Below are 12,167 nucleotides of genomic sequence, written 5' to 3' on the forward strand. Positions count from 1 at the left end.
ATTTTATGATTTCGGTGACATATTAAACCTAAATCTACTCATTGTAACGAATCCAACGATGTATGTCAATGTCCGGGGTCAAATCGCAAAACTAAAAATTGTAATAGCATAGCTAATCGAGACGAGTTCCCTTCTTAACGAAGTGCTACTCATACGCTGAGTGGGCGGAACCTCCAAATCCTGCTGCTATGGCCAATAATTATTCCGAACTTTTTAGCAGCGCTTTAACCAACTGAGCTGTCCCGGCAACAACAAAACGAATTAAATCTTTAAATTATATAAAATCCTCTTTGAATATGTTACAAAAAAATTAAATAAAGAAATTATATAAAAATTTAAATAATTAAAAATTAATCATTTTGAAATTATTCATAGAAAATACCTCTAAAAACACATTTCAAATTTACGCACAAAATTTCCTTTTTAATCAAATTATATTTTTAATTAAATTATAATAATTATAAGAATTAAAATTATACTCTTTATTATTCAAGGATTTAGATTATAAAAAATAATTAAAAAGTTAGCAAATAAAGTAGGAAATAAATAGCAAATAAAGCAAAAGCAAAAAAAGCAAAAAATTGTTTAGGAAAAATTAGAATGGTTTATAAAGAAACAAGCGAAACAATTACACAAAATAAAAAATCCATTGACTCAAACAATGGGTGCACTTCTGTCGTTTGTTTTACATTTTTTTAAGTTACCTTTACCAAACGTACTTATGGATGACAGCAAAGCCCCTCGCCCGGCAGATGCTGACGAATTTAGATTGGGATTCGAATTCACAGTAGAAACTAAAGAAAATTTTTATTATAAATAAGCTATTAACAAATATAATATCAATTTAAACTATTTATTTGATTACATTTATTTTGGAATTATTATTATATGGAGTTCCACAATTAACACTTTACAACAAAATCTTTTATTGTAAAATCCAATAAAATCAACTAAGTTATAAGCCGTGTCACAAGTCGTGTTATAAGTAAACTCGAGTCTAGGCCTACTTTATCAAAAGGGATTTAGTTTGATGAATATCAAATTTTATCCAAAGCTGTAATATATTGATTTTCTGTAGTAAAAAATGCTATAAGTTAAAATAAATGTAAACAAATTTGTCAACTGAAATACAAGAAATAAAATGCAATTGTTTTGAGTTTGTTAAAAAAATATGAAAGAATGTGGAAGTGTACAATATTTAAATCGAGAGAAGGCCACTACAGTCGAGGAGGCTACTATACTTGTGGTTACAACCCTCTCTCAACTCTATAGCTCCGAAACAAGAACCTTGACGAACAAGGCCGCTGCGCGGAGAAACAAGTTGAGCGTGGTACAACCAAGGATGCGATGAGGATCAAACTCGGAATTTCTTGCTTAAGAGGATTTATATTTATATATATATATAAATATATATATATATAAATATATATATATAAATATATATATATATATATATATATATATATATATATATAAAATCTAATTTACATGTAAACAATTTTCAGTAACAACAACAATAACAAAAAGGATCTGTTGCTTAGACAAAACATGAACAACATAAAAATTATTTACATATTATAGTTTAGATGATAAATCTTACTTCATGTAAACGGTTGCCAGAAATGAATAATTTTAATAAAGCAACCCACAATGTTCTTTGGTATAGCTTGCCATTAGTCTAAATGGCATGACTTAATAATAATAAAGCAATTTAATGTAACGTTCACCACATGCATAAGTGTCTCATGTCTCGCAGCTTTTTTGTTTACTTACATTATTGAGATAACCACGTATTTTTTATGCAAAAAACAGAATTACTTCAATAAATTCTTTACAAGCTAAAACTCAATATATTTTTCTGAAAAATATACTTAAACTTCGAGGCAAAAAAAAAAAGTAAAAATAATAGATATAAAACTTAAGTATTAAAAAAAATACAAGTTATAAAATAAATAAATAAATAAAGCATTAAAAAAAATACAAGTTATAAAATATTAAAATACAAATCTTAGAATCAAGTAAACATAACTATAATAGACAACAATAACAATAAGCAACAATAGTAACATTCAACCATTTAAACTGATAGACAAGCCTCACCGTAGGTTAATATTCAACAATTAATAATATCGGTTTAGGACAAAAATAGCTTGGTATATTTAACACTTTTAAAATTTCAGTATTTGTTATGCAGATTATTTTGTTTAAATTTTAATTTTTGAATAGAGTATAGGTATATAAAGATCATTGTTTTATCTTGTTTTGCATATAACTGCACTCAAAGATATACTAAAGGGGTTTTTTTTAATGGGTAAGTAGCAACAAATTATTTTTTGATAAGATTCTACGTTGTATTTCGAATATAAATAGTACTTTAATATACCTAATAAATGTTTTTCTTTTGTTGGTAGTTTTCCGAAAGATCTGAAATTGAGGAGAAAATGGATACAAGTTATGCAGAGGGATGGTTTTACTCCTAGCAAGCGATCTAAACTTGTTTTACTCCTAGTAAACGATCTAAACTTTGTGGTTTAAAAAAAACTAACAAATGATGCAATTCCTTTGATATATTTGATATTCCAACACATTTAAGAAAAAGTACTTTATTAGAAAACCACCAAAAAAACAGACAAAATATTATTTCAATATATTGCGATTGTATATATTTATTTAAAATGTTTAAGTTTACTTTTTGTAACATATAATACCTATATATTTTTAGGAAAAATAACGTTGATTACTATATCATTATTGTTAACAATAATATCACCAATGATTCAATACAGTAAGCTTAATGTAACTACTTTACAATGGAATACTTTACAATGTAACTACTTTACAATGGAATACTTTACAATTACTTTTACAATAGCATATATTGATTTAAAATGTTTGAGTTTACTTTTTGTGACATACAGCACCTTTATTTAGGAACAATAATGTTAAAATTGCCAAATTAATCCTACGACTAATGACAAACGGTGTACTGGTAATTTTGATGAAAATGATATAGTAACACCAGAAAATAGTAAAAAGTTTTTAAAATTAACCATAAGTAAACTCGCTGCTAAAAAGAAGACAACTAAAATTCTTCAGCAATTTAAGCGTTGTCTAATAAAAAGGATTAAAGACTTAAATTCATTCCTTCGTCATCTAAATCAAAAGTATGATCTCTGAAGAAATATTAACTACACTAATTGTATGATATATATATTTTTATTAAGACTAGTTGTTAAACATGTTTATATTTGTGACTTTTTCATTTCATTTTTTTAATAAATCATTTTAAATATTTGTGACTTTAAGTTATACCTTTTGGATTATTATATAAAGTTTAATTCATCACAATTATGGTAGGAATAGCGATGAATCAATTATTGCATTTTTCGTAACAGTAATAATTATTATTATGATTGTAATGTTATTGAGATAATTTGTTGTATGAATTTTAACTTTTGTATGTATTTTAACTGTAACTATTTTTAATACAGCGCTCTCAGAAAGAGTGTAAATTTAAAAAAGTAGTTTGAATGGAAATCCTACAAGTGTGTGTGTGTGTGTGTGTGTGTGTGTGTGTGTGTGTGTGTGTGTGTGTGTGTGTGTTTGTGCTGTTGTGTACCATTTACATAAATTCTGTTTGGCCTTTTACTATGCTATCATCTATTTCTTGATACCCCAATCAATAATGCCCCATTTGACTTGATTGGGGTATTAAATATGAAATTGTAACTAATAATATACTAACTTATTTAATTTTGTCTGAGTTATAACTAATTTTAACTATGAGTCTACAAAACAGTTATTTTGTCGGATTTTACAAGGAAAAAGCGTTACCCACCAGAACTGCGAAGCATCGCTTTTAACAATTAATTTTTATTCTGCTTAAGCCTATAGTTATGTTGCTATAGTTACTTAGGAAAACAATATAGTTATGTTAGGAAACTTACTGCTGCATATTTTTTAATTGACGGTTTAGGTGGTTGTGAAAAAGCTAATATTATTAAATGTTGTTTACAATTTATTTATGAAAGTGGTGCAGAAATTATATCGTTTACATTTGATGGAACTGCTTCAAATATTAGTATGGCAAATTTTTTAGGATCCAATATTTCTATTGAAAACATGAAGACCTGGTTTCCTCATTCTATATAAAATCGTTCGATACACATTTTACCTGATCCTCCACACTTGTTAAAGCTCATTAGAAATACACTAGCAAGTAGACCAGCAATTTATGATACTAATGAAAATCCTACAGAATGGTCATATTTGCAGAAGTTAGTAGATATACAGAATAGTGAAGTTCTGCACCTTGCTACAAAAATTAGAAATTGACACATTGATTGGGTACGGGAAAAAATGAAAATGAAAGTTGCAACCTTAAGTTTAAGTGTGGTAAAAGCATTAAAGTATTTAAGATAAACAAACCACCCTTTAAATTTTAAAAATAGTGAACCAACTGAAACTTTTGTTTCTTTGAAGTCAATGAACCAATATTGAAACATGTTTTAGCATATAAATTATCCCAAGACAATTCTTGAAGTTTTTTTTAGTGCTATTCGTAGTGGTGGTCATAATAACAACCCATTCATTGTGAAGTGACTGGTCCTCAAAATGCAAATTGCTTAGATCAAACACCAATATCAATTTTAACTGTAAGTAGTAACCGTAAGTCTCAAATCATACTACCAGGAATACAATGATTAGATGCTAATTTAAAGGATGATAATGATATTTTTGAAAGTCAGTTTCAGTTAAATGATCATACATATTATAAGCTTCCAGAATTTGAAACACAATGTTTTTACGTTGTTTATGTTGTAAGCTATATTGCTGGGTTCGTAGTTTGGGAAGTTAAACAATGTAATCCCAGTATTTGTGCTTTAATTTAAAAAAATACTTCTACAGTGACTCTGAAACAGTATAGCTTATACCTATATCTAAATCTAAAGACTGACCTTATAAACGCATCATCTGATGTTATTTATTTATGCAAGTTGGCTGAAACAGAATTCTAAATATTAGAGTAAACAGATAATTTAAATAAAAAGAACATAATAGAAATATCAAGTGTTTCAAGTGATCGAGTGTTTGCATAATATGCACAAATTTGTTCTTAAATGTTTGCATATGATCCTCAAGGCAATCATGTAATATTTTTAGTCAAAATTATTAATGATAAATATTTAAAGATACGATTGCACCACAAAGCTGACTCTATCAACGATTTACGACATAATAAACAAAGTGTATTAACAAAGGACATTTTATTTTCGAGTCAATAAAAAGTTACTTTGTTTATTAATGTAGCGCATAATAAAACACATAAAATTGTATCAACTGATTTATTCTAATAAATCTAAGAATGCATGAAAACTTGATACAAATACTCATAAAATAATAAATTTAATATTATTTAAAAAAATAATAATAATAAAGTTTACTTCAAAAATTTACATATAACTCTATAACAGTGCCATGTTTTTTTAAATTACGGTCACTATTAGTCCAGCTTTTTTTTTTTGAAGTGGTCTCTAAATGTCCCATGCTTTTGAAAAACATCGTGTTTTTTTATGAATAAATTAAAAAAGTTTTTTACTATTTTCAACACTATTAATACTACAAAATGTTATTATTCAAGTTTAAGAATATATAATCATACTATATATATACAAAATTTTAAGAATATATTCACTTTTTGTTTGATAATTGGCAAAGCATAGAGCTGCACAAAGTCCTACATTACATTCTACACATTTATAATTTAAATCTTTTCGAATTTTGTGTTTGTAACATACAAAACACCTTCTCTGAGCATTAATCTTTCATTATTAATTTCATTAATCATTCATCAAATATATTTTTTTATTATTCATTTTCTATCTCTTCACGAGTAAATATTCGCTTTTTTAATAATGATTTTTGGACTGAAAGAACTTCTGTCTGCCATATTTAAAATTAAAGTAAACATGTGTAATAGTGAATTATTAAAAAAAAGCTCTGTATTTATCTAGTAATAAATTTTGTGATGATTAGATTTAATTACTGATGAACAAGAAGGAAATAGGAGACATTGGAATTGGAGAATATGGACATTTGGGAACCACTTTCAGTTTGCATTATATTACAGCATGGACTGTTAAAGAGTTAATCTTATGTTTTCTATTCCTAAAGCTTTATTCTGTTTGTACCGCGTTTTATTTTGCCCAAATGTGATGTCACGCACTAAAAGATGTCGGCTTCAAAATATTTAACTTACGACATGTCTATCAGTTTATATGGTCAAAGATACTACCGAAAATATTTTAAAAAAATAAAATAAAATAACTCATTTTTAAGAGTGTACAATGTGATTATTTTTTTTAAACAAAGAACTAAAAGATTTATTTCTACTTTTGAATGAAGTGAGTCAGAACTAATGTTAATGTAATATTCATTGTAATATTTAATGTAATTTTTAATGTAATATTCATTGTTAATTGTATAAAAATAGCATTGAAAATGATTATTGAAAAACTTGTTTATAAACTTAAAATATACTTTCTGTGAACAGAAATCTATTCAGATTTCATCATTCAAAAGAAGACGATCTCATTCAATCTCAATTCGACTTATCAAAGCAATAAAAAGTCAAACAACCGGGATGTTTAAAAATTTTTATTTTTGATAATGGAAGATAATAGTGATTGTTTATTTGTTTACATAATTAAGTAATAAAAAGCAAATTATATAACATCGTGCATATAACAAAGTCAAATAGGTCAAAGTGAATTTGACTTATTTGACTTACAAAGTACACATCAAGTTTTTGTTGTTGTTGTTATTCACCTCCTCAAAGCCAAGAAGGCCACTACAGATGAGGAGGCTACTTAATAGTGGTTATAACCCTCTTCAACTCTATAACTCTGAAATACGAACCTTTAACGAACAAAGCTGCTGCGCAGAGAAACAAGTTGAGCACGCTACTACCAGGGACATGGTGGGAATTGAACTCGGAACCTCTCACTTATGAAGCAAGCACTATACAAAGTACACGTAAAGACAAAATCTTAAGCAAAGTAAAAAAGTAAATTGTCTTTCTCTGAGCTCAAAATCATAAACAAAAAAAAAAATAAAAAAATAAAATAAAAAAATAATTAAAAAAAAAGGTTAAAAGAGGTTATAAAATGGTTGAGTTCATTTCAACCATATTTACAATATTTTCTAATAAGTTAATATATTCTTTTTTAATATGTTAATATAATGTAGATTTATTAATATAATGTTTATTTATTTATTATAATTATTATAGATTACTTTTGTTCTGCTACATCTTTTTATTTTCTGCTGCATCTGATATATCTTCAATCTATATATCTTCAATCATATAATGCTACATCTGATCTACCCCATATATCTTCAATCATATGATGCTACATCTGATCTACCCCATATATCTTCAATCATATGATGCTACATCTGATCTACCCCATTTATCTTTAATCATATGATGCTACATCTGATCTACCCCATTTATCTTCAATCATATGATGCTACATCTGATCTACCCCATATATCTTCAATCATATGATGCTACATCTGATCTACCCCATATATCTTCAATCATATGATGCTACATCTGATCTACTCCATATATCTTCAATCATATGATGCTACATCTGATCTACCCCATATATCTTCAATCATATGATGCTACATCTGATCTACCCCATTTATCTTTAACTATATGGTGCTACATCTGATCTACCTCATTTATCTTCAATCATATGTAAACTGTTGTCTTTGCACCATACTTTTTTTTTTTTTTTTTTTTTTTATATAAAATTTCTTTGGTAAATAAAAGAAACACTATACACCAACTACTAAACACTAAAGCACAGTGCTAAAATTCCGAAACAAAATTTATAATGTATGATTTGTAAAAAACAAAACAAAAACAACAGCTAAATAAAATAATTATAAAAATTACTCTAATAAAATTAATAAAATTTTTGTTTATTATTGACAAGAGATACAAAAAATGCACTTGCTTTGCACTTTTTTTTTTCTAAATTAAAATTTCGTTATCTCCAGCAATTAGAGTTATTTGCATTGTAATTATTTTCTAGATTTAAGAAAGCAATAATATTTATTTCATGCATCATCATCCTATTTAAAATTCAAACTTCAAGTAAAATAAAAACCTGAACTATTGACAACATTCTGCTGAGGTCTGGAAACAGTTCCATTAGGAGTTGAATTAGTTACACTATTGGTTAAACCAGTAGCTAAATAGTAAGCAAAAAAGCAGAAGTTAAAATATCTATTAATTATACATATAAACATTTAAGGAAAAATTTTAGTTATTCTTCAGGCCTAAGTAAAACCAGCTAACTCCTCAAATATTCCATTAATTATTCCTAAGGAAAAACTGCTATTTCATAAAATAATCCATTAATGGTCTATTAAGGTTCAAGATCATACTATTGGGAAGTTTGGGAATAGTTTGAGGTTCCAATGTTTCTTTTTATGTTTACTTTTAAAAATTTTTCTACATAATTAACATATTTACATAATTAGTTAACTATTATTTTCTTCAACTTTAATTTAGTGACTAAAAATTACATTTAATTTTTTAAACATCTTTTTAAACTAGTTTTAAATAAATTTTTTAGGAGATTATTTTGGAGTTAGATAAATTTATTTTGGAGATAGATAAATCAGGATAAAGATATTGGAGACTGGAAGAAGACTTAATCTTTCCGGAGGATTAGAGAAGAAAAATATTACTTGAAAATTTTTTTAAATATTTTCTTGTTTGTAAAATATGTTTTTATTTTTCTTTTGGTTTTTTCATATTTTATATTAATTTAATATAATAAGTTTTTACTGAGATTGCAAGATTAAATCATATGAAAATCAGAAGGAGAAAAAGAAGAAGAGACAGTAGTATCTGTTACAGAAGAAGTTGATACCATTTGAGAAAGTACAGATATTGCACCTGAGTGTTTAGTTTTGAATATGATTTAGATGTTTATGTCATCAACTTTAGGACTACGCAAGCCTCCTGAAAAAGTTATTGAAGCAACACCTACTTGAGCTGCAAGATACAATATAAGTTGTAGAGGTCATTTCAAAACTTGAATAGGTATACTAATTTTTTAATGTTGCTAATTTTAATATCGAAAATGGTAATATCTCTTTATCAACTGTTTAAAAAAATGTATATTTAAACAATCAAAAACAGTAAGACATAGAGATATCAGAAATGAAATCATGAATAAGCTAAAATGAATGCAGCGAATAAACAAGACAATGAATCAATGAACAAGAAGTGTTGTAGATTGATAGTGTCGTTATAATTGAAACATGATTATTTTGATGAAAAATGATTAGGAACACAAAGTAGTATTTTCATATTTAAACTTTTGTTTCAATACTACACAAGCTCTACAACTTTATTCAGAGTTATAACATTACACAGGCTAAAATATATATATATACATACATATATATATATATATATATATATATATATATATATATATATATATATATATATATATATATATATATATATATATACACATTAGGTTTCTTAAACACCCCTTTGTATAAATTAAAAATAACTCAGTATTTTTCTTGTGCTGTGGTATCCTTTGTGAATAATTCAAGACCAATCTAAGCCTAATTGACCAATATTTATTACAATATTTATTTATTACAATTATTACAATATAATTTATTACAATTATTTTTTATGACCACACTGAGTAGTCATAAAAAACAGAATTTGAAGTGGAAAAACACTTTTGTTATATTATTATTTGCATTTTTGTTATTACTTATTGATTGCATTTTTTAGAAATCAGCGTACGTTTTTGTAAGTCAAGGTGCGCTAAGAAGAATACTTAGAAAAAGATTGTTGATTTAACTTTGCTTTTTGAAAATGCTTAATTCCATTCTCTATTTAATGGGTCCCTAATACTGTAAAGATAAAAGTTTTTAAAAAACTTGACTTCACAAAGTTCAACCATCCTCAAAAATTTAAATAAACTAGGGCATTTTACCGAATAAGAATATAAAAATTACTACCCAAGTAATGCCGTACCACCATGCTTATATAAAATAATTAAAGCACATAAACCAGAAAAAGACTACCCAGTGTGGTTAATTGTAAGCGCCATAGGTACACCTACATATAACATCTAAATAGTCAATATGATACAACCCACTCTAAACTTGAATGAAACGCGTTTAAAAATTGTGTTTAACGCAGTTCAACATTTGTTAAATGATTTATTTAGAAAGACAGTTATTTTACATTAAATAATAATAATAACGAGTTTTAATAATAACAAATAGTTAGAGATATTGATGGAGATTCCCAACAATTCTTTACATTAACTTAAATTCCAAAACACCATTATTCTATAATATCATAAAAACATATTTTTTTTTGGTCAAAAACTCACGATATCAGAATTAGCATAAAGTAGGCTTGAATGCCAACTTATACTATGCAAAGCCTGTTATTTTTTTATCTTTAATAGATCAAAGCCTGTTGTTTTTGATCTTTAATAAATCAAAACGTGTTGCTTGATATTTTATGTTGTTTGATATTCCTTAAAACTTAACTTTAAGAAAAACTATTTATAAAAACCTGAGTTAATGGTAGGATTTTGCTGGACTCTTGGAACGTTTCCATTTATAGTTCCAGTGTTCACATTACCAATTGTTCTTGTGGTTTCAGTAGTCTGTTTACCAATTGACTCTTCATTTACAGTTGGAGATGTTGTCACTGAGGCTTTCTAAAACAAAATGTTAAATATTTAATTTCTTTTCCTTTATGAATCTGATTAACACATATTGTAGTCTTTAACTCAAATATATATTTTTAACTATTTTGTTTTATATACTTAAACAGTAACAAAAATAAAAAGAATAATAAGAAATAAAACATGCATTTAATGAAGAACATTTAACGCAGATCACTATTTTTTCAAATCACTGATTTTTAAACCCCGGTCACTGTTTTTTCAAGTTATATATAACAGTATACCCCAAAAAGGATTTTTAGAAAAACAATTTTGTGAAAAAACTTTTAAATTACAACTAAATTAGCTGTTCAAATATTTTTGTTGAATTTTAAAGCTTTCAGCCCCGCAAATTGGATTCTGGTCTGCATTTAATACACATTTCATTGCTGTCAACAACAATTGAATTTTTTAAAAATTATTAATACAGTATAAATTTACTGCGGTTAATTAAAAAATTTTCAGAAATATTTTTTGTAAAATACAGACAAAATACTTTATTTGACGATTTTTTTCTTTTCTTTTTTTCCTCTTCAGAAAGTAGATTTGTTCTTGCTTTTGTCAAACGATTGAATTGACGTAGCTAAAAACAAGATCGAATAATAAATTTTTTTTTTTTAAGAACCGCTTTTTAATCATTGACAAAAGCACTCAATTATCATTTTATATTTTTGATATAAAAAACCAAGTTTTAATATACTTTTACAAACCTTTCTTTGATCATCTCGTAGCCTTGTCTCAATACTGTTTTGAACTTGAACTAAGGAATCTTTAAACTTACTTACCTAGAAAAAATTTAAACAAATTTAAAAATGCTAAAATAATTTAAAAAGTAAAAGATTGATACAAGAGTAATTAAACATTACAAAATATTACAAGAGTAATTAAACCAATACAATTGAGGTTTCTGAGTAAAAGTCCAAATTTATAAAAAAGTTCAAATTTATAAAAAATAAAGTTAAAATGAGTAAAAAATCTTAAAAAAGTGTCAACAAAAATCTGCTAAAACAATGTGTATATATATATATATATATGTTTATGCATATATATATATATATATATATATATATATATATATATATATATATATATATATATATATATATATATATATATAGCTCGGCTCTGGCTCCAGCTTGGCTCCGGCTATCGTACTTTATAAACAAAAATCGCAAATTTTGGAATCTTTTTTGATCACATTTGCCTACCCAAATCCAAACCAATTATAGTAATAATTCTATTTTTTTTTTTATGTTAATTCACCTCCCAAGGCCCTAAAGGCCACTACAGACGAGGAGGCTACTTAATTGTAGTTATAACCCTCTCTTAACTCTAAAACACGAACCTTGTAGTTATAATCCTCTATAACTC

At 26.2% G+C, this 12,167-nt stretch overlaps 1 protein-coding gene across 2 annotated transcripts in view; it reads right to left on the reverse strand.

Moving 5' to 3' along the window:
* Positions 1 to 266: 266 nt before the first annotated feature.
* Positions 267 to 12,167, reverse strand: part of LOC136082254 (PX domain-containing protein kinase-like protein) — a 75,567-nt gene continuing 63,666 nt past the window's right edge. For both annotated transcript variants that reach the window (XM_065800854.1, XM_065800855.1), the window contains exons 16-20: positions 11,507 to 11,581; positions 11,293 to 11,379; positions 10,643 to 10,790; positions 8,184 to 8,267; positions 267 to 794 (exon numbers count right to left, since the gene is read on the reverse strand). In XM_065800854.1, coding sequence (XP_065656926.1) covers positions 655 to 794; positions 8,184 to 8,267; positions 10,643 to 10,790; positions 11,293 to 11,379; positions 11,507 to 11,581 — 534 coding nt within the window. In that variant the 3' untranslated portion in view covers positions 267 to 654. The remainder of the gene's footprint in view (positions 795 to 8,183; positions 8,268 to 10,642; positions 10,791 to 11,292; positions 11,380 to 11,506; positions 11,582 to 12,167) is intronic.

The sequence above is a fragment of the Hydra vulgaris genome, chromosome 07 (assembly GCF_038396675.1).
Source record: "Hydra vulgaris chromosome 07, alternate assembly HydraT2T_AEP".
Taxonomy (NCBI): Eukaryota; Metazoa; Cnidaria; class Hydrozoa; order Anthoathecata; family Hydridae; genus Hydra; species Hydra vulgaris.